Raw genomic sequence first — 27,972 nt, 5'->3', positions numbered from 1 at the left:
GATGTTTTTCACCCTTCTTTACACTGAGAAAAATTTTTAGTTCCGGTTACCGCTCATTCCTTAACCATTGTCATTTTTAATCACAATGGAAAAATATAGTTCTAGGTACAAAATGAAAATTAGTTTTTCACCTGTTACCGGAAAGTCTAGTATCCGTTACTATTCTTTCTCATTACGATCACTGTTACTATATTTTCTTGTGACTGTTGCGAAAATTTAACGCTTGTGCAACAGTAAATTGATGTTAAAGCCTTGTTTAACTAAAACTGTAGAGTAAACTGCACAAACTGATTTTGCGTTGCGATTACCAAGAAAGGATCGACAATAGCGTAAAATGCTTACTTGTACCTCGTTTTTCGTAATACAAACAATATTCAAACAGTTTTTTTAACGGTACCTGTTTTACCCAATTTTTCTAGTTACTATAACAAATGAAATTTTTCTCAGTGTACTCTTTGGTGTTAATTGATTGCATGCAATTCATCAATGTGAATATAGATTGAAGGTTCCGCTGCTGCGTGGTGTGTTGGAAAAAGAAACATTTATGTTCATATTCAGATATTAGTTTTGATGGTTTATAGCCGCTTTAATTTCGACAACGCCAAAGTTCCCAAATATTTCCGTAGGTCCGTAAAAATGATAGTGAATTATTGTTAAGATATTATTATGAATGTTGACCAAATGCGTTTGTAAATTTCAAAATGAGCCAAAACCGCTGTTTCTCCGCAAATATTTTCCACCTATTTTTTTATCACAAAAAGGGACAAAGTAGGGGAGACCGAGACAAAAATGAAAAATCATTGTTTTTGCTCAAATTTTTGGAGTCCGTCGTGCCGCAGAATTTTTTTTTTCTCTTCTAAATTACGGAAATTAATAATGAATTTGTTCGAGACAGATCAAAATAATTTGTACCTGCGATGTTCAAAAGCAACAAAACATAATCAGCGGCTTAGGGGTCCGTCGGGCCCCGGTCTACCCTACATACATTTTGAACACCATGTAACAATTTCACTTGTCGACTAATGAACTAGAGTGTAGTTTTTGTATATTATTACTTCATGAAAAAAATAATTCGTTGGACCTGCAAATTTCAGTGTTAATATCTAAAAAACAGAAATTTCAACTGTCGAATTGGAATTTTTACTGCAACGGTAAATATTTCGCAAATATACCCAAGTGGTATTCCTAATGTAGCAAACCCGTTAATGAAAGTTGCAAAATTCTAGGTGTTGCTACAAATTTCCTTGCTGCCTCTGTATACTTCATATTAAAATTTTCTAGTCCACCGAATTATAATCTTTCGTATTTCAACCCAGAATACAGATCAGATTTTGATTATTCAAACTCTTCAAACCGATTGCGTGAATATTTATTGACTATACAGAAGATACAATTTTTTTAAAAATATGTTGCTCATTGGCAGCGTTGATAATATTTTTAAATTATGAATATAGTATAAAATCATTACGTTTCTGGTAACACGCCAAAGATGTTTTATCAGTTCTGATGAATTTATGTTCAGTTTTCTTTTTTAATTTGAATAGATGTTAAAAAATAACTTCTAGATCACTTACAATTAGTTCTATATTTTTTTTATATTACTTTTCTGATTATCCGGAATCTACGGCACCTTTTATCTGACTTTACCGCAACCCGCATCAATATTTCGTATCCCTGGTAAATTCATTACAGGGAAAAAATATTTTCTGAATTACTTATTCCATATGATCTTTATTCCCGAATGCACTCAAATGGAACGATAGATCCGAGAAATTAAAGCAAAGTAATTATAGATCCGAGAAAATTATTCGTAGAATAATCATAAAAAGATAATAAATTTCACTGCAAAAGAACCTTCTTTCGTCTTGGTTTTCACGTAATTTTTTCTTCTAGAAGTTTAAAGCGACACATTTTTTTACATAAATATCGCATTAAAAACGAATTCACTCTCGAAAGTTTTGAACTCTTACCACCCATGAAATTCGTACAGCTGTTGCCTGTTCAAATATTTGTTTATATACAGCTTATCAAAATGTAACTATTTTGAATTTTGATGCCGTTCCAAGTTTATGATGAAGAGGCGTCTTCTCTTGGGTATACGGTGCCAGCAAAATTATAGATGGTTAAAGATGAAGATTGGGGCGGACAGATGATGAGCTTAATAATATCGAGGTTAACTGCGTTATTTTGGTTCAAGCGGTCACCCGGTAAACGTTTAACTCAAAATCCCACTATTTAGACGACCGAGTCACCAAGATTCCAGAAACGAACCGCGATCAACTTTGCTCGTAACTAAACCTTGCAATTGAATTATGACTCAAGACAAATTCTCGTAATTTTCTATCATGCAGCTCGGAAATAATTCATCATATGAATATATTTCACGTAAAGTATCGTAGATCAGCTGTTGGCTAAAGTTATGAAAACATAATTTATGAAATATTTGACTGACGAATTCGAATACTGGCACTTAGTCAACATGGACGCCGTTCACTCGCTTGCAATTCTATTTCAAATCTACGGTAATTTCTAGTAGTCGTCAGCTATCGGGCGACATTTCACGCCAAATAAAATCACGGCAAGAATATATAATCTAGTCATCGTTTCACCCGCCAAGAGAGCGTAGACATCGAGAATTTTTTATTCTGTTATTGACGCGTTTCGCATGTAAAATGCATATGCCTTTATGAAATCGGAATTTTGCGCTTCCTTCTTTTTTTTTTATCATGCACGATTTTGTGCACATCGTTCAACTATGATTGGCGAAAAATTAGCTAACTCTAAGAATTTTTTATAAATTCAATATGATATAAGAGTTGAATACACACTAAAGCAGAGTTTTTTCTACCGCATACGTTATTAATTCTTATGCCATGACTGAAATGTCAAAATGCGATATTAATATTTTTTACGTTTTTGAGGCGACTGACACGGGTGAATACTGATCTTATCGCGGCTTAATTTAACTCTTTTGATAAGATCTTTCGAGTTCGCCTTAAAAATAAAAATATCATAGCTTGAAAAGAGTTAAAATATAGCTAGAAGAAAAATTGTTATTTCTAAATAAATTCTATAAAGGCGCTGAGTTTAGGAAGTTATAATGCTATGGTTATTATTCGCGACATTTCATCGGTGTGCTGTTGCATAAATTCTCTGAACAGCTTATAAGATCTTTTAGAATTAAAAATAGCGATAAAGGTTGTTGCAAAAATAGGGAACATTACGTTGTGTTCATACCAAACGAGAACTTTGAAAAAATCATCTTTCGTGTTTGAAAAAGAGACTTGAGAAAACGTCTCATGTATTTATGTCGTTGGCGCGATTGCAAAATTATCTAACTTTTTGAAAACAAACTGAAACTATAGAGAAAAAAAACAGTTGGTGGTAAGTTGAGACATAATTATATAATAATAATAGAAATCCGCCTGGGCTTTGAAATAATTTTTTATTAGATGAAAGATAACGTGTGATGGATATGTCTTTGAATATGCGTATGGATATGATGAATGATGATACGGTGAAATGAGAGAATTGACAATCTCACAGGTTGAAACAATAATCCGGCGATAGTTAATTTATGTCATTTTACAATATGATAATGAGTGGTACGTACCTATGTAGGACAACATCGCAAGATTTTTCCCCTCCGCCGAGATATCGATCGCAAGATTTTCTAAACGTGGAATAACTCGAGTTCTAGCATCCTATATATGTTATGAGATATCTATAATATACACGATATATATATACATGTACATATATATATATATATATTATATGCGGAGCTTGACGTGTGAATTGTATTTAAATAATTAAAGTATCATATATTAACAATGTAGTAATATTAAGTACATAAGTATTTTGGATTTTTTTTTTCTAAAAAAAAAAAACTCTGCATGTTGCGTGGAGATGTTTTTCCGAACTGCAGCCGTTATTCACGCAGCTTTTCGACCATGCGCGTCATTTCTCCATTGTACGTTTACTGTTCTTCATTTTGTATGTGGTTTATTATTTTTCCAATACTTTTCAACTTGTCTCACGCATCGACGGAGTCTCTTTTCCTGTGCATCTTGACAATTGTTATATTCACGACTCCCTCTGCCTCGCCAGTTCAATTTAAACCGGTCCACGAGTCAATCCTGCGACGATGGTGGTGATAGTGATTGTTTGTTTTGTTGTTTACTGTTTGCGAGGTCTGGTCGTCCTTCTTACTCGTCTTCTTCGTCGCCGGTTCCGGTCAACATGGCGATCAGGGACTGTGTGTCGATGAATCCTTTGTCGTCGATGTACATCTGGTCGAACGCGTCGTTGACCTCTCGTGGGGTGAATTTGTCTCCCCAGGTCAAGAGGGCGTGCCTCAGCCTGAAAAAGTTCCAAAATAATTTTGCACTCATAGCTCCACTTGTTACCCAACTGATTAATCACGTCACTTTTCTTTCTTGTAACGAACTTCGTAAATCGATTGATATACGCCGTACATCAAAGTGCCTCAGATCTTACTTTTAGTATCAGCAATGAATTTTTTAATCTCAGACTTAGATCGTACGATTTTAGCATCATAGCACTCGCCGTGTTTCGAAATGCACATTGATGTGATAAATTTATGTCTAAAATGCAGATTGTCGGATCAATCCTGACAAATTTTGTATTCACCTTTCACCGTCGATTTTGCCGTTCTCGTCGTAGGTGTTGAAGGCCTTGATGACAACATCATCGTCGTCCTGACCTGTGATGAAGAAAAAAAAGTGGCATCAAACTAGGGCTTACGATTTTACGTACACTTTGGAAACGCCACCACCTTTTGTTACATCAAATTTTCAAAGTCAATGTCCGTAAAACATTTAACTGAAAAATTGGAATTTGGATAAAAATCAACATGGCCGCTGTTGATGCGCTTCACATTCTACTTTGGCTAAACAGACGTTTTCACAACTTTCCAGTTATCGAGCAAAATTTCAGGCGAAACAAAAAGATGGCAAGAGCAGTTCAGATGCCATTTTACTCTGGATAGAGGCCTAGGAGCAGAGTATTTGGGCTTGTGAATTGTACGAACATGGCGAACGTACCTGATCCAGACATGCGGGCAGCGAAAAGGTTGAGCAGTTGGGTGAAGTTGATGGGTCCTGGAGCCTCACCGAGCATCTCGTCAAGTTCCTTCTCGGTAGCGAGCTTACCGAGTGAGTCCATTGTGGCAGCAAGGTCGTTCTTGCCAATAATACCATCCTTGTCGTGGTCCATTAGCTGGAAAGCCTGTAGATCGGTCCAAAGTGAGTTAGAAGCATTTCCGAGCAAGCACAAACTGATTATTCTCTTTTCAACCAACACTTTCCAACTCATTTTCAAAGACAGCTAGAAGATATCCTCGGCCCCGTGTTAAGATTAGCGTGTTCTAGGCCACGTGAGATCATTCTGTTTGTGGATTGCAAGAATTGAGGAAATAGTTCGATACGCTTAAAGGATGATTTCGACCACTCCCCTCACGGAAAAAAACCCACAACTCATAGACGATGCTAAATTCCCTTAACAAAAAAGTCGAGGATATAAATTCACACCCAAGTTGAGGGTTTTTTCCGTGAAGGTCGAGCTACGCGAATGACTGTAAATAACGCCACCATGACTTTGCTTGGAAAATTATGAATGATCTCGCACACAGTCTCGAGTTGCAAACTACTCGTTTGAATGGGACTAGATAATTTCCAAAAACTCCGAACCTCCTTGAACTCAGCGACCTGCTTCTGTGAGAACATGGAGAAGACGCTGGAGCCGGAACGCTTGGCCTTTCGGCTTCCACGGCTGCTTGCTCTCTGGCTGGCGGTTTGGGATGGTGGTTTTGCTGGTTCTGGTTCAGGTTCGGGTTCGGGTGCGGGCGCTGGCGCCGCCGCCTCCTCCTTCTTCTTGGGCTTCTTCTTCTTCTCCTTATCCGCCTGTAATCGTAATTACCGCGTCAATAATTGGCGGTTCCGTTCTCCATTACCCGAAAAATGATTGATTTCGTTTATTTGGGACTTTTTAGGTAATTGGGTTGCTGGTATGGTTAGTTCATCCGTGAAACATAGTCTCTTGGACTATAAGAGCATGATCATACTAGTATTACTTTACAACTCTGAGGTAAGTTACCCAATCCCGTAATAGTTGAACCGTAAGCTTGAAATATAATAAATGTTCAATGAAACAGTTCACTAAACATTTTCAGTCCATTCTATTACGATTACTACATTTTGATGTACAATTCATTTCAACCGGCTCAGGAATGGTTCTCACGTATTTCAACATAGATCTGTACATGGAACATAGTCATTTGAACTGACCATAAAACTTTCAGGGCAAGATGATCCAGAAACCTCATCATGCCGCAAATCTTGGCAAGTAATCTGAACTGTTGATGAAGGATGAATGGATCATGACGACTCGACAACTGTGAACGGACATGACAGTCGGTAGTCAATTCAGCCCTGACGATTACGCGATAATTAGGCAATGTAACGAGCTTCTTAGACCCTGGGATGATCCAAGCGTGGCGGGTTAAATCACCAGGGAAGTCTTGATCGTGCCATGAAAATTTCTAAGGCGTCCCTCGCGTAGAGCTGAGTCTAATTATAAACTTGGCACCGGCCAAGACGTATTTAGACACCGGGGGCGGATTACGCCTCGACCAACGAGACCGGATCTCGAGTTACCGTTTCATTACGTAATTTTCTTATTTCGTACCGCTCGGAAGATTGTGAAAATCGACGTACTCCTTTTCCGCTATTGAACCGGTTTCATACGTGTATGAAATTCATTCTTTTCCTGTTTTAGGTGTGTTTACGTAATTCAAAAACATCCCGACTTTTTCGCAAGGCGAATGCGTGCGATGGTGAACGCATTTTTTAAACGGTGATCGTTTCAAAATTCCTAATTTACCGTTGTTTTCCGTTAGACGCTTGCCGCGTACCAAGGAAATCTCCTTTCAAGGTGTTTTGATAATTGCTTATTCGTTTTCATTCAACAAAATTAGTGAACAACTTTACAGCTGTCTAAATTTGATTCACAGTCACGTGGAAGATGATTTCAAATTACGTGCAGCGAGATATGAAGAGTGTATTAGTTCATCACGCGTGGATTGCAAGTCGTTCGCGTAGATCTTGGTGCCAAATTCCTCACCGCTATGTTTCTGAATGATATATCAACCGGCTGCAATTACGGGCTTCCACGTACGATTCATTCGAATAGAGCTTGCACAAAAGCTTGCTGATACGCGAAATTTGAAAATATTTCATTTCTAAGTAATGGCAATAGTCACGATACTCCGGGAAAGAAGCCAGACACCCTAACGAGTCTAACGGTGAAGCACTTGGTAATTCTTGTAAAAAGGAAACACTGTACATTTATAATTGAACACACGTAATCCAATTGTCCAAATGAAATGCAGCCCTTGCATCTTCGTGCGATAATGGCATCTGTAATCGGTGTCACACTTTTCCTTACATCACATCCGGCGTATACGGTATTTTGTTCGTTAAACAACATTCACTTGTCATTTTTCCCGTGACTATCAATTTGTACGACATCTTCACTTCCGTTGAAAGCACTTGAGGTGGGCTTATATGTTGATTCGTTTTTTTTATCTTTTTACATTTCGTTTAAACTTGATCGTAATTAATTTTTGTTTTGGGAGGGGAGATCATCCTGGATTTCGTACGGGTATCGTGTTGGTTTTCTACTTACCATGACTAGTGTTGGTTTCTGGGAGGATGGTACGAGATGGTCACTACGAACCAACTGTCGGACTCGTAGAGGTGGACTTCTCTAAGTAACTTTCGTCCATTCCCCCACCATCCGGAACTTGAGTGGTCGGGGTGGTCTGCCCGGCTACAACGCCAACGTCTATCTGACCATATTTAGTGCGAGGGGAACGAAAATAGCGCCCTTACAACGTTCGAAACTAAAACAGTTACCCAGGCTGCGGGGACTAAGCCTGGAGATCCACGCTGCCATTACCAGTCTTACCCGATCGAGGGGGAGTTCGCCTTTCACTAAACCAAAATATATAAGTCAAGGGTGCGCCGATCCCACCCGTTCTTTCCCAAATACCGATGAGCGCGACGGCCATTGAGGGAACCAGTGTCTCACGGAAACTGAATATTATAGGTTCCAAACATTGTTTCTTCTCTCGAGTACCGTAACTTCTGGCGATTTCGATAAAATTGTGGTTGATTTATACCGTTCAAACGTCAAAAACCACATTTGAATGACATTTGGACACATGGGTCCATTTTTGAGTAAAATCAGTTGATCGGGACGCGGTTGACGGTATGCGTATATTCGACTTCACAAGGCATGTTCTCTTCCGAAAACACGACATTTCCGCTTGTACCTGAAAATCCGGAAAGAACAATTTGGAATTGAAAATCTTGTTTATTTACTAGAGTTTGAGGCTGGAAGCAAAGAAATTCCCCCACTCAAAGGGAAATGGCATGTATCCAGAAGAAATCAGTGCCTTACGAAGTCATATTGGAATAACGGCGTACCGTCAACCTCAAGACAACCAACTTCAAAGAGTGAACATAAACTATGGATGTTTAGAATCCTACAAAATTTATAGCACCCGAAAAAAATTGTCATCTGTGTTCTATAGTATATAATCAGTTTCCTCGATACACTATTCCTCTTAAGCGTTCAGGTCTTATAACAACCAACGACGCTGCTTCTTGACTGCTTATAGGTCGCAGCCCCATTTCCTTTTGGTAGGAAGGTTCAGAATTGACCTGATTTCTCGGACTTGATAAACGAAAGTCGAGCTTGGATTCAAGTGAGTGCATTTGACCTTCGTGATTATACTTAGTCTGCACGATTCCTGGCTGAATTATGATCACCTTTGGTTGGTCGTGATATAATCGCTACCACCTGCGACTAGCTATATGGCTTCGCCGTTGATTCACGGAGTTTTCGTTCTCGGCTTCCGATCTCTCAAGAGATATTCCAAGCACGTGGGTCCAGGAATAACTCTCTCTGCCCGACATTTGAGCTCCAGGATGCGTCAATGCTGCCGCCGGGAGTCGATGTATGTACTTTTAACAGGTAATCGCGCCCCAGTCTCGTCGTCCAGGGATTTAATCTCTTCTTGATATCCCTATGAAGTGACACTGATCGTCGCATTTATTCCACCGTTTATAAACAGTCCTGTGCAGCAAGAAAAAATCATTTTGTAGGTTTTCGAGGGTTTCATGGGGTGGAATTTATACCGTGCCAAAAATCTGCGGGAGGCTTACATCAATGTTCGTATATACAGTTAGCTCAGTCACACCTTTATGGAAACGATGTGCGGTGATATGTGATATTGTAATTGGTATTAGCCGAATTCCTACACCTTCAACACCGGCATCACTGCAAAAGGAGTCGCTATATCTGAGACGCCAGCCTTCTAAAATTAACTCGAGCGTCACTTATGTTTCACTCGCGTATACAATATTCCTCAGCCTTTTCGTGTTCCTATTATACCTTTTTGTCGCTAGTTTCTGTCTCTTATTTTTGTTTCTCTCTTTATTTCTCTTACGTTCTTTGATTTTCCTCCATTACAGAAGATGACCCAAATACTTGGTTTTATCATAAAAACAGCGCCGAGACATGGATCACTTTAATTTTTACTCAGACATAATGCGATTATGCAGTTTGAGTTTATTTCAAGTTGGGAAAATTAGAGAAGAATTTTTTTCAATATCTAAAGTTTCCCACCATTATGCAGATACGGATTTTTTCAGCTTGAGTTTCATCTGTAAAAATCGCGGAAAAGTGATGGAACGCTGCAGACGATAACAAAGGGAAGCAGTTTTATTTCTGGACAGTCGGCACAGATACAATGCCATCGTTTTTTACGTAATTTATTTTTGTACCCTTCCGCCAGAAGTTTCATACTACTGCGCATATCTATATATACGCATATTATGTAGTGTTTCACTAAATGATAATACACGATTATCATCATACACATGTTTGTATTTCTCATAATTATCAGGAACAGTTGCACCCATTGAATGAAAATGATCAGTCTATTCCAAACTTTTAAGAGTTCACATTAAAAAAGACAATTGTTTTGAACTGAAGACACCACTGGACTGGATAATGATTTTTCAAATCTAGGCTGTATCATGTATTCCACAGCAGACATTAAACTATAGGTATGTTGAACATTAACGTCGACTCAACAAGATTAAAAATCGTTGATATATCCATCATTTATCTTTTCATTGAAATTCAGATGGACTTCGATAACGCTATTCGCGTGCTATGGGGGCGAATATTCGCACAATCTGCTGGGAGGCTGGATATTTTTCTTTCTCTGCACCTTTTGTTCAAGTTCCATTTACCGAATCCAACGGACACTCTTTGACGTCTTTCCTTCTCGGGACGCTTTGACGGTCTTCTTGAAAGGCCTCTCATAGTTGATGTTACCTCACAATTTCTACAGAAACAAGAATATCAAAAAAAGTAATTTCGGTACACGATAACTGTATCGGAATGGGACATTGACGACAAAAACCAGAGGAAAAAACTTGGTTGAGAATTCGTGCTGGCATTCCACTGATTAATGTAGTATCTAAACTGTACGTAAGCACCTGTGAATACCGTAAGACGGATTTCTGGGTTCCGATTTAGAACCGTTAAGAAGTGGGACAGAAAATGAATTCACAATGGGATCAGACCTGAAATCGGAGAACTAATTAATAAAACACTGAAAGCTTATCATCATCTATAAGTATTTCGAAAAGTAATTTGAGCCCATTCATAGTCAAGCTTTTGGTTTTTCTCGAAGTATTAATTAGACGTCTTCAAGAAAGTTATGTTTACATGAGATCATTGATTATTTTGAGCTATATTTAAAGCGGTTAAACTTCTCCTATAACACTTCAAATATAAAAAAAGGATTATGATGTAAAGATAAATGTCCCAAGCCTTTAAACAAGTATGTAATTCGATTTCAGTTCGGAGCATGATCATTAATGTTCTGTACTTGTAGCATACCTTGGTATCGAAGTGTCCCGTTCCATCCGTGGTTCGTTTATCGAAGTCTGCGACGCATTTTTCGTTATGTTTGACAGAAGTTTACAGCGAAATCCCGACGATCGAGAGGAGCATTCGGACCTGGTTGGTTTGGAAAGGTTCACACTTTTCAAGGGCGGCATGAACCGGTGCCTTTCTTGCAGGCTGGCCCACCAGGCCCCGCTGGCATTACTATTCGTTTTTTTCGAAATATCCGTCGATTTTTTTTTTCAAGGCAGTGAGAGAGAGAGAGACATGTAAAACGAAATTAAAGCACTTGAATTCCGTGTATTTCCTCACAGAAAAAACACCCAATTTGGGTGTGAATTGGCACCCCCAAACTCATAGATAATGCTGAATTCTCATAAGAAAAAAGTTGATGGTACGAATTTACACCCAAGTTGGGCGTTTATTTCCATGAGGGTTCATGCAGCAATTTAGGAAACTACATTCTGTTATGGGCTAATACGGTTTTACTCTGAGTAAAAACTTTGTTGTGAGGTGAAAAATAATCGTTGATAAAAAGTAGAGAGAGTAAGTTAAAAAGTACACGTCATTGGCGCTCGATCGATGGTGACCTGGATTCTGGATTACAGGTGAAGAAATATCGTCATAGTGTGTCACAGCCAAGACATCTTCTTCGCTCGTTTTCAACCTGGAATGCATGAAATTCATCGTTGTGTGACGATTTTGGAGCTGCAACTTATCACAGTTGTAGAATTTAATCGGATTAGCTGCAGTACTTAATCACTATTCCAAAATAAATTTGCGGGTGGAAGAATTATTTCTTTCAATAAAAAAAAAATCAGTTTATCGTATCCGATTCATCGAAATTTAATGAAAAAATTAGGAATAAATTATACTCACTGACGCTTGTTCGTGTTGATGCGATGATTGTAAGCTACGGAGGCTAGGAAATCGGCGCTCATTACTCGCTTCCGTTGATCCAGCCTGTGGTTACTGCATAACGGAAGTCCACGTTCATTACCATAACGCATTAATGTATAAAAATGCTACAAACAAAATACTAAAACTTACCTGCATTTCAGACAATCGCACTTTATCCTGCCGTTTTTTAATCTATCCCGATGCCCTTCGATTCGTCGAGCCTTTCGTCTTAATATCATTGAATAAGCATCGCGGTGGCAGCGGCTGTAGGATGTGTAAAAAAATGTTCACCCTATAATTCCTTGGTGAGTATAAATTGGATGGACAACGAATATTTTTGATAGAACAAATTCATGCAGTTACAGTATTTTCCCCATACACGTGCTGAGAAATCGCACCGTTCCCTTGGCGAATTTAGGAAAAAATTCTGGCGAAAAAAACCTTCTGAACATCACAGCTATATCATTAGACTCTGTCATTTGGTACCAAATCATTCTAGTTTACTCTGACTACGGTTAATTTACGATTCCATTGACATTACTCGATGTTCAGATCATGAACATTTGTCCAATTGTCAGCTACTCGAAAAAACAAACGGCGAAAAGCCAGAACTCGTTCACAGGGATCAATTTCAGATCAATTCTTTCACATTACCGGAATCACAGTTGCATCGTCAAACAAGGCTATAAAATGTGTGTATTGTTGCGCAAAAAATTTGACTGGGCCCGATAAATGTATTCATTTTTAGATTTTTTACTGGATCTTTATTATTTTCTCGTGACTATTCTAATGGAACGTGCAAATAAACGTTTAAAATATTCATGTCGCGACATTGCCCCTGATGATCTGCAATTCGTGTAGCGTAGATGATAATTCAGAAAAAATCACCAACAGGTGTCGCCAGTATTGAATAAACCCATCTATCGGTAATTTAACGTACTGAGTACCAGCTCTTTAAATATTAACTTACTTTTCGAGCATGGTTTCATGGATCTCTGGGGAAGCGAATGAACTTTCTGCTCGTAAAGATGTGGTTAGAAACCGACTGATTTTGCCGATTCAAACGAGGAATAAAAATACAAAATTAACATGGCAGTGTCATTTTGTGGTAAAAGAATAATCCTTACACGGTCCAGCCTGCTTAAAACCCCAAGGAGGAACGGATACATCGTACTGTAAGTAATTATTAAAAGGGCACAGGTGCATCTCAATTTCTAGGTTACCGTTTCGTCATTGAATGCAATCGCCCCGATTTTCACTGGCTGCTCGATATTTAATTGATGAATTTTTTTTTGTCTCACCAGAAGATGCTTCGATTTCCTATTTTTACACCTGCTTCGGATAACTCGGCGTATTTCAATATTAATAAAAACGTTTCCAGCCGCACAACCTGTCTGCCGAGTGTTTCCAGTCGGCAGAGCTGCATGCACATCAGTTTTTTCACTTCCAATCATTTTTATTCTTTCCCCGACACTCAGTATCACTCTTCATCGTAGAAATTATGCACTGTGTTCCTAAACTTCATTCAAGCGCTGTATCATCCGATTTACATTTCCATTTGCCCGGATGATTAGTAAAGGCAAGCATTTAAAGTTGTATCATTTCAAATGATACATATTTTTTTGTTCTACAAAAGATAAGACTTTGGTTTCTTTTATATAACTAACCGAGACAAATTTTTACACCTGATGTATATCCAAGCTATAATAATAATGTATCTAAAATATGTGTGGATTAAGCTTGATAGAACTTGCAAAGCTATCCAAGAGTAAAAAATGGCAATTCTAAATCCAAATATTCGATTGCTTCATACTTTTTCATTACCATAACTCAGGATAAGCATAAAAACTAAATTTTTCGATCAAGCTTCATTCATTGAATTTTCAGATACATGAATGTACTGTTAAATAGCTGCTTCCGAGTTACTTCATGGTATTGTAAACAAGTTGGGAACCAGTGTAGATGGTCCGAAATAACTCTTCTAACGTTGTAATGATATACTTATTTCAAAAAATTAATGAAATGAATCACATCTAAATCGTGAGAGATTAGTCCTTCCAATTTAGAATAGTATATTATTGGCTAATTTTCACTTACATTTGCAAATGAAAAGTACAAAAAGAGAGTAGATACCTTTTCAATTTCTAACAGATATGTGATAAATCTTACATTTATGAGTCAGTTTTTGAAACGAATAGTCATGTTATTACTGAGATTAATTACCTGATCTTTTTTCCACTTAATCATTCTGAGTTCTAAATTTCAACCAGAGTACCTGAAATCGGCGAAGATCTACCAGGAAAAAATCCGCTGCTCAAAGATGACGGATTTCCAGAATTCAATCGGCTCTCAATTGAGAAGTGCGTTGCTGCGATTGGAAAACAATCTGTGGAATTCGAACAGGGCGTCAGGCATATAGGAGAGACTATCGAAAGTGAATGAAATTGTTTTTTGCCATAATTCTTTATACCTAGTGAGATATTTTTACTTCATATCTTTACTACTAATGTTTTTGAAAATTGTTCTTATAGAAATGGAGTCTCCTGACATATTTAACGACGTCTTGAATCCCATCGATGATCTCGCCATTCCGTTAGATACGACGTGGGGTTTGGCCCAGACACTCTACCTCGGAAATCAAAGCCTCATGCCAACTAAATGTTACATGAATATCCACGAGAGAGCTAGGAATGCCAGATCGTCCAAGTATATCATCAAGCCGATATATCAGGCGTGTAAAAATGCCAAGGAAGATGGGAGTTTGAAAATGACCGAGGAGCAGCGAAGACTTGTTTCCAAATTTGCGTTGGAGGGAAAATTGAACGGGTTCGAGGTTGCTCCTTCTAATATGGACAGCTTCAATCTCGCACTTTTTAAAATACGTGAAAGACAGACTGAATTTTCAGATAAATTAAAGGTATTTTGATAAAACTTGAGTACTCAACAAATCGTTAGGCTAATTTAGAACTAGAAAAAAGGGAAATTTATGCTAGATACATTAAATACATTAGCGAAAAAATTATCACTTTTGAGATCTGGATGACAGAATGATACGGTTGATTTCTGGCAAAACTGATCTTATCATTTGTTCTACAGGTTGCAACGGAGCAATTTAACCACATAGTAAGCGACCCTAATGTAGTCAAAGACTTTCCTCTGGAGTTTCTGAAAAGCATCGCTGTAGATTCTTTGCAACCAGAGAAAGGCCCTTGGAAAATAACACTGCAGCCTTTCATCAAGAACACGTTTTTAGGTACCATAGGTCAATTGTATAATAATTTTGCATCCTTGACGTGAAATACAAGCAGTATCTGTTACAACAATTTAAGTGGTTGTACGCAAGTAGTTGTGTCTAAAAAATTGCGTGAAATATTGAATTTCATATCTTGATATTCGATAATTCAACTCGATTGAGGTTTGTTTATTTAAAAGAATATAGATTGAGCTTCATGTATATATTTTTTTTGTTAAAATCAATCAGTAGAAAGCATTATAATATTGATAACATCAACCATTTCGCTTGGTAATATCATTTGCCACATCTACAATATCTCAAAATCAGCACCCCCGATTTACTTCAAACTTGCCAGCAGTATTCTTGGATAATTTATCGTCTTTGTCATAATGTGAATTTTTTTTTTCGTGAACAATAGCGACCCATTGGCTATAAAATTCGATTTTCAATTATTGTGAATATTGTAAAACTTCACGGAGCGAAATAGTTAACGTTATAGTCAATAGATATACTTCGTATTGATTGACACTGATTGAAAAATTATGTTAATGAACCGTGATCTGTATATGTTTAGGTAAAAGAGAACCCAATCAAGTGGAATGATTGGTTGTTGAAATATAAATTTCGAAAATTCACTCACTTTTTCAGACATCCACTCGTATATACAATCTGAAGCATACGAGGAAATGTCAGCAATGTGAATAAATAATTATTACAGAATACTGTCCCGATCGCAATCTCAGATGTAAAGTTTGGGTCGCCGACCGCCAGCGTTCGGTGCCGTGGACTGAACGGCATGTAGCAACGAGCGTGGCTCTGGAACATCTCAGAGACGCGCGGGCTAGGAAAGCAAAATACCTTGGATATAAGTCCTACACTCACATGAGCATGGAAACGAAAATGGCTGGAAATGTAGAAAATATTTATAACGTTTTAGACTCGCTGTTGGAGACAGGTGAATGCCAACTTGGAATTTGGAGAATGATACGCATTGAAAGCCGATGGTCTATACTCGATGGTTAAAAACTTGTAATTTTCAGCGTGGCCTGCGCAGCTGCAGGAATTGGACACCTTGAAATCGTTTGCGTATGACAGAGGTTTTGAGAGCAATCTTCAGCTCTGGGATGTCCCGTACTGGAGCAGAAAACAACGAACGACTTTGCACGGGTGAATAGAGATGATTGAATATTGTGTATGCTTGACAAAGTAACGATTGACGGAAAAAAAAAATTAGGTCACGTTTATGTTCCAAAACAGCATCAACGAAGCCCATTTACAGGAATACTTTCCTCTGCCGCAAGTGCTGTCCAGTCTTTTTAAACTGTTGGAAAGATTATTTGATATAAAGTTCATTGAGCGAAAAACCGCAGATGTCTGGCATCAGGACGTTCGACTGATCGACATTGTAGAAGGAAATGAAATTGAGCCCATTGCTAGTTTCTATTTGGATCCGTACGCCAGACAGAACGAGAAAGTTCGGATAGAGGAAAGCTCGGGATGGATGGTGGCTATTCGGAACAGGAGCACCATTACGCAGACAAATCCTCTCGCCGCTCTCATATTCAATTTCCAACCGCCTCACCAGGACAAACCCTCCTTACTAACGTTCAAGGACCTTCAGGTCCTCTTTGCCAAGGTGAAAAATAGTTTACAAAATCATTCAATCATACATTCAACGCAATTAATTCATTTGAGAAAATTTAACAAGGTGTATTGCGTTTCTAGTTCGGTCACGCCTTGCAGCATTTATTAACCAAAACGAATCACTGCGAGGTTGCCGGATTCTCAAACGTCGAATGGGACGCTGTGGGAATAAGCAGCAACTTCATTTTGAATTGGTAAAGAGTGTTTCATTCTGTTCTGCATTATTAAGTCGCAGGTGGTATTTTTTCAAAAGTCTTCAGTTCCGAAACCGTGAAATAAAAAGATCAAATTGGACAAATGCCGATCATAGTTGACACAACTTGACCGTGTTACAAAATTTTTCTTGTCTTTTTTACCAGGCTGTATGAATATTCGACATTAAAAGATATCGGAACACATTACAAGACTGGAGAATCATTGCCGAAAGAGATAATCGAGGGATTGGCAAATATCAGATCTCATATGGCAGGCTACACGCTTTGCAAGGAGCTTTACCTGTCTCGGCTCGACTTGGAGCTGCATTTAAATGCGTAAGCAGTTTTTAGCACCCGACTACTAATCTTTGAGGATACCCAATTGTTATTGTTTATCCAACTCGACAAATAATTTGTTTCCAGAGATATTTTCTGGCTGGACCTTGTGAAAAAACTTTGGAAAAACCACTTCGCGTTTGCCTTGGATAAAAGGGACGGTCATGTCTGTTCGTTCGAGGATATATTCAGTGGCGACTGGGGAGCTGCGTATTATAGGTGAGAATGATCATCAATGGAATTAGTTCTGTGAACAAGGCGCAACCTTATTTACCGAACCAGGCCATTGTTTTCTCTGAAATTGCCTGAAACGCTGTAATAAAATGTTATCTTTCATCGTCAGTCATTTGTGGGCGCAAATGGTGGCCGCCGATGCGTACAGCGCTTTCCAAGAGGTTGCGCCAGGCGACGAACAGCAACAGGCTGAAATTGGAAAGCGGTTTAAGGACACGTTTCTGTCGAGCGGTGGAGCGTGCCATCCGAGCGAAGTCTTCAGACGGTTTAGAGGCAGGGATCCGAGCCCCAACGCGCTGATGAAAAATCTTGGCTTAAAGTCGCAGGCTAAAATTCACTGAGGTTTCAGAAACGAACACGTTGGTTATTGAACGTAATGATTATTGTATTGCCGTGCGAATTACGTAAACGGATTTTCGTCCGGCGTATAGCTTGGGATGAGATCGAGAGAAAGTGAGAATAGATATCTATTTTCTAGATACATTTTAATTTTACAACGCACGATCTCTGCTCGCTTCAAGGAACATCAATTGATTATGAAGGCAATGAATTCGGTATCACATTAACAGTTGGCAAAACTGGTAAGAGAGCGAGACAAAGATAATCTGTGTGAATAAATCGTTGTCCTCGGACTGGTGATCCGGTAATCTACGGGCCGTTTAATCTCTTCTAGATTAATTTAAACCAGTCTCGCTTGTTATCTCGCCAACTCTGAATTTTCGTCAAGTATTCTCCAATCGTTTTCAATGTTGCAGAGGGAAAAGGGTTGATATTCAATGAAATTTTAACGCCGTTTTACACGGAGTATCCTAGAAATTTTCGGACGTTGCATTATTTCTCCTCAAAAGTTGGTGAATATTAAATTAAAATGAAATGTTTTCATCGCAAATTAGTTATCTTCAGAGCTTTCAAAGATAATTTTTACAATCCGTTTGCACGGTCTCCTATCATTTGGCCTTAATTGTTTACCCGGCCATGTTATCTTTAAGTTTATCGTTGAATGACCCCCAGGTAAGAAACAAAGGCGAACTTCTATCATTTATAGAAATATTATGTATAATGTCTTTATAGTGTATTTAACATATGATTCATTCAAGTATATATAGTGTAATATATAAGTGAAAATTAATTACAATTATACAAAAAAATTCTTTACAATATATAGGATAGTACTCAGATCGTACTACGCAAGTTAAGAAAAATCACCAATTCACAAAAATCGAATTAAGGAATAGGTTCAAATCTAATAAAGTGAAAACTTTACGATTCAGAACCTTGGAATTTTTTTTGTTATTTCTCATACAAATTACGCAACTAAGTACACTGAATTCGGTATAGATTTACGACTTCTCAACCGTTTGGTTCCGTCTTCCTTTTAATATAAAAAATCTTTTCCGTCATTGCTCTTTTCATCGACCTGGCAATACGTCTATATTACAATTACACCTCGAATCCAATATTCGTCATATTGCTGAAAATACAGTTATTTCTGGACATAAAAAATGCACACACCTGTTTCGAGTCAAAGCTTCTCGAGCGATCCGTTGGTGATAGATGTTAATCCCGTGTTCAGGGCATTTTTTGATAAATTTCATCGATGAAAATATTCGTTTAAAGTGCGATTAACGTATAATTTTAACGAATATACGCTAAAACGGTGTCAGTTCATTAAAACTGCTGCCGACGATCAAACCATCGTGTTACGCATACGACCGAGACTTTCTATTTCCGATTCTAGGATGTCTCCTTTCTGTAATGAAAAAACAATATCTTTTACTTGATCGGAAATTATAAAAAAAAAGAGTAGAGCTTATGTAACACGTTCTAGATTTTTTTTATTACATGTAAATAACGGTGGTACCAACCTTCAGATACTCCGGAGGATTGCGTGCAAATCCAACGCCACCAGGAGTTCCGGTTAAAATTACATCACCGGGTAGCAGAGTAACAAATCTGAAAAAAAAAACGAATAACCTATTGCTTGAAAAAGATACAAGTTTACTGTGAGAAAATAAAAATACGAATGCAATGTTGAGAGCTTATTTTTATATTCCCTCGACTTCCGAGTTTCTCTATTCTTTTTTTTCAGGTAAATCGAAAACTGCCTAGACTTGGCGATATTCTGATTAAATCCAGTCGATCGAAATGATTCTGACATGTGGGTTTCATTTTATTTTTCCAAAGAACGTTTAAGGAAACTCACTGAGAAAGGTAGGCAACGATATCATGGGGCTTGAAAATGAGCTCGCTGGTATTTCCATCCTGCTTGAGCTGACCGTTGACCCACGTTTTTACAGACAGATTGTTTATGTCACATATCGCCTCTTTTGTAACGACGGCAGGCCCCAGAGGACAGAAATTGTCCATGGCCTTGCCGAGGAGAAATTGGCCCCCATTTCGACTTCCTTTTTGCCAGTCACGGGCGGATAAGTCCTGGGCGATCGTGTAGCCGAATATGTAGTCCTCAGCTTCATGGTTGTTCAGCGCCTTACCCTTCTTTCCAATCACTATCGCCAGTTCCACTTCCCAATCAACTTTCTACGAGACGTTAACATGAGTGTTAAGGATGACCGAGTGGACCTTTAATCCGACCACCCTCTGAATTAAGGTTTAGAAAAAAGGGGAAGAAATCGTTTGAATTATGCTCAAGCAATGTTATTTTCGCATTAATGATAGGGAACAGTAACGAATAAAACAAAATTTGTACTGTGTAATAAAAATGAATCTAAGCAATTTCGAATACCACAAGCTTTCGATAAAATATTGATGATTTGAGAAATCGTTTCACACTTAGAACGTTACAAATTATTGAATTTTGGTTGTTTTGGCGGGAATCTAATGATTTGGTCTCGTTTTAATCATTGATCTGGTCTTGGCAAATTGTTTAAAAAAACGTTCAAGAAATCTTACAGTATTGTATAGTTGCAAGGCGCAAATATGTTGTACTGTATTTTCATAAATCTATTTTTATACACTTGGAAATAAGTATTCGTAGAACTTTTTTAGACTGTATGTGTAGATCTTCATGAACAAAATGCATACAAAAACATCATAATCGAGTCACAAAACGCAGAGTTCAATCATTTCAAACGTTTCACCTATAAAATCTCTTTTCAAATTGTTGATTGATGTCTTAGCTTGTCTTATTAGAATTTGTGGATATCCATTTCTATTACACGAAAGGGATGTTCTTTCATTCGTGTTATCTAACAATTACTCTAATAACATCGCTGGACAGTTTTTAAACGATTTTTTTTGTTTTCCTGAAACTTTTGATTTCGATGTTGAAACCGTTCATCCTCAAAGCAATTTAGAATTTCTTGAAAAACTTACTTGAAATATCTCAAACGTTTCAGTCTCTCTAAACTTTTAAACAAGGTTTCTTATAGTTTCAGAAATTTGTAATTTGATTGAAAAGATTGAGGGACAAATCGACTTCTTTCTTCAAAGGTTCAAAGCCTTAAATCGTTGATAGTATATGACCAACAATTACAGAATATGTTACCAATCGGTATAATAAATGTCACAACACACATCGCTGTGGTTACCTACATCGGATATGCTGGGTAAAACGACGTCATCATTCGGTCCTACGATATTGCTGGGAAATTTGCTGAACATGACAGGACTTTTTGGGGGTTCCAGCCCTTGTTCCTTGCAGTGTCCACTGTAGTTTAAGCCAACGCAGGCTAGTTTGTCCATCCGGGTAACTGGGGGAAGGAAGTTAACGTCGGCTTCTTGCACTATGCTTCTGCCTTCGACTACTATCCTGAAAAGGCGATAGCAAGGATCATTGAAAAAGATATTGACATTATGGAAAATCCATTTAAAACGATTTGAACTTTAGAGCATTCATCACAAAACGAAATTATACCATTATGCGAAAAAATTGGACAAACCATATGATTTTGGCATTAAGATTGGTTGGTCGGAGCTTTCGTAGAGTGAAATCAAATGAATCAACCCGTTCTTCAACAATCCCCAAGTGATTTGAAATAAAGCACCGAAATCTAAGCTTTTGTTTATATCAATAGTATTTTTGGATTTTGTATTTCTAAATAGTACTTCTTCGCTTTGGAATATAATAATTTAGCAAACAATCGAGGTGCGAAAATGAATAGAAGGTACCGATTTTTGGCCAATCCACTTCATCAAGGAGAACAAAATAGCAATGAAAACAAATTTTTCATCCATAACGGTCGAAACCATTAAATTAGCCATAACGCTATAATTAGGAATAGACATCGTATGTCTGTTTGAAAAGTATGTTGTAATTTTCATGCTTGTTCCGAAATATTTACCCAAGTTGTAATTTCTCTTTTAAATTTACACGTTACGAGTGGTATATTATTAAATTTTCCCTCTGCATAGGCTACCGGTAAGTAATAATATTTTGTGCTGAATAATTTTTCTTGCATCTTTAAACTACAGTCTCAGGCAGTGCACACCGATAGTTGCGTCAGAAACGTTCGTTCACCGACTGCGTGACATAATGTTTGATTATAATTAATTCCAAGCTTATAGAACTTTGAGAATCTGACTAATCAAAAACATTATAATGGATATGATTTCTTTTTTTTGATAAATTTCACGTATTTCTTTAAATCAAAAAAGAAATTTCGATCTAGTGAAAGAGTGTCCGAAAAAGAGTCTTATTTTTTATACATGTCAGGTAGTTTCATTTTTTTTATGTCCAGCTGATTATCTTTACGTAATTTAATTGAAAGGAAAAAAAATAATTTCAGATATAGCGTATCTTACAAGTTATTATTACGTATACGAAATCAAGTACATGATACGATATTACGCAACATTGCAGTTATACTGACACATCTATATATGTATATATATAATAATAAATTGCCTTCAAACTGGTGCTTTATCTGAATTCGTCGTGATATCGCTAGAACCCCTGATCAAAACCAGAGGAGGTGTCAAGAAATTCAAGGCTATATGGGATATTCCATGTCGACTCGACCAATGATTTTTCCTCGTCAATTAAACATTTTTTTCCTACAACCGTTAATTTGCTATGATTATTGAAACCCATCTAAAATTGGCATTGTCTTAAAATCTCAAAAATCTTATTTTTCATTGCAATCATTCTGAAATCGGCCCATGATAAGGCAATTTTTATAGAGTTTTTAAGCACCTTAATAATCCTAAACAAACAAAACACCATATTTAAGGTTCCGAAAATTCTCAAAAAATGACCGAAAATTCTGTGTTTGGTTCCGAATCTTTTTGCACAAAAACAGAGAATTTAGGTAATATTTGGTGAATTTTCAGAACATTCAAACATGGTGTGTTCTTTGTTCACGATGTTTGAAGTGTTAAAAAACATCTCCCCATCATGGGCCGGAGTTAGAGTGATCGGAGTGGAAATTAGGAGTTTGAAAATTTTATGAGTTTTTTCAAAAATACCAATTTTTAGATAGGTTTGAATAATCACAAAAAAATTACGGTTGTAGGAAACAATGTAAAAATTCAAGAGTAATTTCTTGAGATCAGAGAATCGTATAAAAAATCCTGAAAGAAATCAAAAATGACGAGGAAAAATCATTGGTCGAGTTGACATGGAATGCCCCGCTCGTACATATAGGTACAAGTTTTTGCCTCTCGCATCACACACACACAAAACTTTCTTTTTTCAAGCCCCGAGTTTCTTTTCTTGCTTCACTGAAAAGAAACGAATCGTTTTCTTTTTTTTTTTTTTTTCATCTAAAATAAAATTATGTGTATATCTTCAATAATTTAAACCATCGTCAATTGAATTCGAACAGTTAAAAATCCAAACTGAATTATAATGGCGAAATGACAGTGATTCAGTGTTGTGGTGATGTTCTTCAAAATTTTTACCCTCTTTAGGTTCATTTTATTCAAAAAACTAACGTTGATAATAATTATCTTTGATAACAATATTTCCAACAAATTCCGATGAAAAATCTTCTCTAATCGAAAATCGGCTGATAAGTAAATATTATCTTTGATTCCGCGCCATAGCACAACTTTTTAATTATCACACAGAAGGAATAACAGAATTACTGTAGCACGATTAAAATTGAATGCTGATTGGGGGTATAATAATCAGTCGGGTGGAAAATATTTTTTGTTCGGTAAGATAATCATTTTCAAGGTAAATATACGTGGGGCATTGCAGGAATTAACAGACAAATTTTCAGCACCACACGTGAATAAGGAATCAATTCGTCACAACAAGCTCGTTTGTTAGTTAACGTTTGGTATTCAACCTCGCTCTGTCGTCACGTGAGCAGGTGCTTTTTATAGACGTATATTGTATTCCACACTACACACTCATCAGACGATTTTATACGTGCCATACATTTAAACAGTGAAATGTTTTTTTTTTTTTTTTTTTATGTGAGGTCAAAAATATTTATTTAAAACACACGGGTATATATCATCACTTGCTGTGCAATCAAACAGATACTGACCAACCTTTTCACAGTCTCCATTAAACTCTCGTTCCTATAATAGAATACCGAAAGATTGCAATAAGTATTTTGGTGGCAAAATATCAGCGTAAAACAATATAGTAGATCGAATTCGATAAAATTTCGGTCGCAGCACAGTCGATTTATGGAATGCCCTGTATATTCTCCCCTACTTTGCGCCCATTGATTAACGGTCAAATTACACCCTGCCTGAGGCACCACCATAGACTTTTTTTCACGTCATTTGAAATTAAAATATGCAGATGCGGTAATACTTGAGTATTTTTAGATGTGTTTTTTTTCTCTTTATTTTGTTCAATGTGAAGAAGAAGTAGCAGTGAGGAAGAATAACGAATCTTTTTCCTTTAATGTTGACTCGCGACTTACTGCTGAACGTTCTCATAATTACGTAATACTAATTATACGCGCCCTTGACTGCAAATTCCGGCATTACTGTAAAACTAAAATACCCTGATTTTAATTTTTGTCAGAAACTAATTTTGCATCTTTATTACTCTTAACGAGGTATGTTTCCATATGAGTAATATCCGAGGTAATATCAGTGATTTCCTGGAGGTTGATTTAAAGAATTACCGGATTGTTGAATCAACTTAACCGATAAGCATTTTACTATCAAGTTTTTATTAGCAATTCTTTGGTATACTCGAGTTAGAACAGTTGCTCTAGTTTCAGAAATACTTCGGATTAATGGGAATTTAGAAAAAAAAAACTAAAAACATTGGGAAATCTACGCATTAATTGCTTAAATTCATATTTAATATCGATCATACGCCGAAATCTTGATAGAATCAAAAAAGCTTTCCTTAGCCAATAAATCACATGTAATTATATATGCTATACAGTTCAAATTATAGCATCAATTTTTTTCTTAGAACAAGGTATAAATTTTCATTATTGCTGAACTAAAAATTCTCGACAAGTGCATGATTTTTAGCTCAAGTATAACAGGTGTCTAATTCCATATAACTTGGCAAAAACTTTCTTAAATTCTAAGAGTTTCCGACGATTCCGTACTGATTTCAAACTATTTTCAATGGTTTTAAACATATTCCAAGGCGTTTCAAACGGTTCCGAACTGATTTATAGCAATTTTAAACGGTTTACAAATGATTACGAACGGTTTGAAACTAATTCCAAGGAGTTTCAACCAATTTCAAAGCAATTTCAAACTACTTAACCTTTAGCGGCCACACGGGGTAACTAGTTACCCCAGGCTCAAAAATTATTAGCCCCTCCAGTAATTTTGCAAAATAAATAGATATACTTTTTGAATGATCGGCGGATACTGTTATTTTTTTATGATAGTGGTATATGTTGTGCGTACAATTCTAAAATTTCAGCCCTTCATATCAAAAAATGGCGGAGTAATGAATTTTTTTCTAAAAAAAGCCATTTTTTTGCTGAATTTTCACATATATGACCAGTTTTTAGAGCGCTATCTATAAATTGACCGATAAATATCATTAGAAATGTTGTGTAACTCTTCAACAAGCATGAAGCAATCGGTTGGAAGTCTTAAAACACCCATATACATATATGTCTTGTACAACTAGGTTTTTCAGCGTGGGGTAATGAGTTACCCCATGTGGCCGTTAAGGGTTAAACGGTTTCAAACTAATTCCAAGGAGTTTTAACTAATTTCAAAACTATTTCAAATTATTGTAAACGGTTTCAAACTAATTTCATGGAGTTTCAAATGATTTATAAGTGGTTTTAGATTATTTTAAACGATATCTATATCATTAAGAATCGTTTCAAACTAATTCTAACGAGTTTCAAACGATTTCGCTGTGGTTCTAATCGATTCCAAATAATCTCAAAATAATTACAAGCGGTTTCGCAATCATTTCAAGTAAATGCTAGCGATTTCGGAGGTACTGTAACCAAAAGTGGTTCTCGATTCTAACGAATGAATAGCCTCCCTAGTCTCGCGTGAGTCTGACCGAGATCCGTCCGTATCTACTTACTGCCAGCTCTCGTGCCACGAGGCCGTCCCCATAAATCCGTATCTACTCGTCGGCGAATAAACACAGGCGGGAAGAACCTGGACTATCTCTACCGAGAAAGAAATGAATCTTTTGCACCGCGATTAAATTAACGATGTATAATTTAATAAATCTTTTACCTCTTCACATTTTTCAGTAGGTCCTCACCGCCTTCCAAGAATTTTTTCAGGTTGTTCGGGATCCTGGAATCGACAGCCGATATGTCGGTGATGTCGCCGCCCGGTTGAAGTTGTACCCCCAGGTGCTGGGGGCCCCCATTTTTATTCACAAATTGTACGAACCTGTCGCATTATGACAAATACATAAATTACAAAACAACCGTACATGTGTGGAAGATAATAACGAATAATAATAACAGCTGCGCAGCTACTCAGAGATGCTTGGCTGGTAGGCACACAAGTATCTTTTTAACATTTTCAGCTGCCCGCATGTTACGCAACAACGAACGGGATTGCGTGTGTAAATCGAGTCGTGTCTACCTGCATAATATATCACGGCTGTGCATTTTTTTTCATTTATGTGAACGTACTTTACGAATTGGTAGATAGCTGAATGTGTCGCAATCATTTAAGGCATCTTTCGTTACATAATTATAATTATTTATACTTGTGCCGCTGGTTCTTGATAATTTATTATACAACGCTTGTATCTGCGTTTATAAACTATCACAGCTGAATAACGTTCGGGGTTTTAGTATTTAATTATATGTATACGTGTAAACATGTGTTGAAAATTAGTCTGGTAGTTGATTTTTAAGCATGTTTCGCAATACGAGTCGTGTATTTTTGACAAGGAAAACACAGAAGAGGGAAAGAACCGCAGACGAACGATGCAACAACATGATGACTAATTGAGAATAATGAAATTCAGAAACATCGAATTAGCTGGTTATTATTAATAGTAAAAAGGCGATACAACTTACATAAATAAACGTGAGTTTATTCACGAAAGCAAGAGTATAACAGGTATAAGATCGAATTGAGGAAGTTCTCAAATAACGCATTATGTTACGTAGGTATAACAATTAGCCTTTCAATGCTCCGTTAGGAAGCTATAAATGCAGTTTATGAGTTTAATTAACCGCTCGTCTTAACGAAAATTCGTATGGTTTTCTGACGCGTACACATTCGCGTACAATGGGATGAGATTAATCGCACAAGGTCCATTGTGCAGGTATCTGAGGGATGGAAATAAGAGAAATACGCAAAACAGTATTAAACGGGAAGGGCGATAAACAGAGGAGCCGAAGATGCGGAGCGCTTGCGCTCGGCGAACGACGAATCGAAATACGTTGCGTATCAGGTAGGTAGGTAAAGCAGCGTGTAACGTTCGCGTATTCACTCACCTCATTTCGAGCGATCCGGTAGTTGAGAAGCTTCTGCTTGCGACTCGCATTAAATGTGTCGTTGCGCTTTTGAAAGCCGTTTTATCGGCTCCGGAGGGGCGCTTGGTCGATAGACACGCCCTGGTTATCACTCTGATCGTTCCCTTGAGTGGCATGATTTTTGCACTGCGTTGATTGCCTGTTTTTTATTTTTATATAGATGTACGATGGTGTATTATTATTATTAAAATTGTACAATCGTGTTGTGGAAAAATATCCGATATGTAATCGGGCCTCGCGATAGGATCGATTCACGCCGTGATAACGCTCCAAATTTCACCGTTCGCGATGTTTTCCGCACTTTACGCAGACCCTTTTCCGATTTCAGATTCAGCTCGCACTCAGAAGCGCTCACCGCGCCTGACCAAATCGGACTGAAGAGTGAATTTAGCGTGCCGTTGTCGTCGTGTCTACGCGCAGCGTGCCGGCCGGTTCCGCCGGCAACTCATTGCGATTTCTGCCTACCTTCACTCAGATAAAGACTCACAGTCTTGGGTTATTTTTCGTAAGATTTGCCGGGTATGGAGGTAATAGCAGTTTCAAGTATTATCGACCA

General features: G+C 37.4%; 3 protein-coding genes across 4 annotated transcripts; 1 reads left to right on the top strand and 2 right to left on the bottom strand.

Annotated features, from left to right (window-relative positions):
- Positions 1-3,426: 3,426 nt before the first annotated feature.
- LOC124180533 (myosin regulatory light chain 2) lies at positions 3,427-7,863 on the bottom strand. The gene is made up of 5 exons (XM_046566174.1): positions 7,708-7,863; positions 5,712-5,924; positions 5,067-5,250; positions 4,654-4,726; positions 3,427-4,362 (listed from the first exon to the last, which is right to left on the bottom strand). The coding sequence occupies exons 1-5, from the start codon at positions 7,708-7,710 to the stop codon at positions 4,209-4,211; spliced, it is 627 nt and encodes a 208-aa protein (XP_046422130.1). The 5' UTR covers positions 7,711-7,863; the 3' UTR covers positions 3,427-4,208.
- A 5,015-nt stretch (positions 7,864-12,878) lies between these two features.
- LOC124180520 (probable cytosolic oligopeptidase A) lies at positions 12,879-19,575 on the top strand. Its single transcript, XM_046566151.1, has 11 exons — positions 12,879-13,082; positions 14,178-14,341; positions 14,439-14,824; positions 15,004-15,160; positions 15,861-16,097; positions 16,183-16,309; positions 16,400-16,778; positions 16,868-16,980; positions 17,146-17,316; positions 17,404-17,535; positions 17,660-19,575. The coding sequence occupies exons 1-11, from the start codon at positions 12,997-12,999 to the stop codon at positions 17,889-17,891; spliced, it is 2,184 nt and encodes a 727-aa protein (XP_046422107.1). The 5' UTR covers positions 12,879-12,996; the 3' UTR covers positions 17,892-19,575.
- LOC124180526 (fumarylacetoacetate hydrolase domain-containing protein 2A) lies at positions 17,977-27,837 on the bottom strand. 2 transcript variants are annotated; one of them, XM_046566164.1, is made up of 7 exons: positions 27,378-27,837; positions 26,152-26,313; positions 24,010-24,039; positions 21,103-21,319; positions 19,754-20,088; positions 19,416-19,503; positions 17,977-19,300 (listed from the first exon to the last, which is right to left on the bottom strand). In XM_046566164.1, exons 1-7 carry the CDS (start codon positions 27,530-27,532, stop codon positions 19,238-19,240), a joined length of 1,050 nt encoding a protein of 349 aa, XP_046422120.1. In that variant the 5' UTR covers positions 27,533-27,837; the 3' UTR covers positions 17,977-19,237. The 2 variants fall into 2 exon arrangements, with proteins under 2 accessions (XP_046422120.1, XP_046422121.1); XM_046566165.1 differs by lacking the exon at positions 24,010-24,039 and having other exon boundaries at positions 27,378-27,833.
- Positions 27,838-27,972: the final 135 nt, after the last annotated feature.

The sequence above is a fragment of the Neodiprion fabricii genome, chromosome 4 (assembly GCF_021155785.1).
Source record: "Neodiprion fabricii isolate iyNeoFabr1 chromosome 4, iyNeoFabr1.1, whole genome shotgun sequence".
NCBI classification, from domain to species: domain Eukaryota; kingdom Metazoa; phylum Arthropoda; class Insecta; order Hymenoptera; family Diprionidae; genus Neodiprion; species Neodiprion fabricii.
This window is presented reverse-complemented; position numbering and strand designations above follow the sequence as displayed.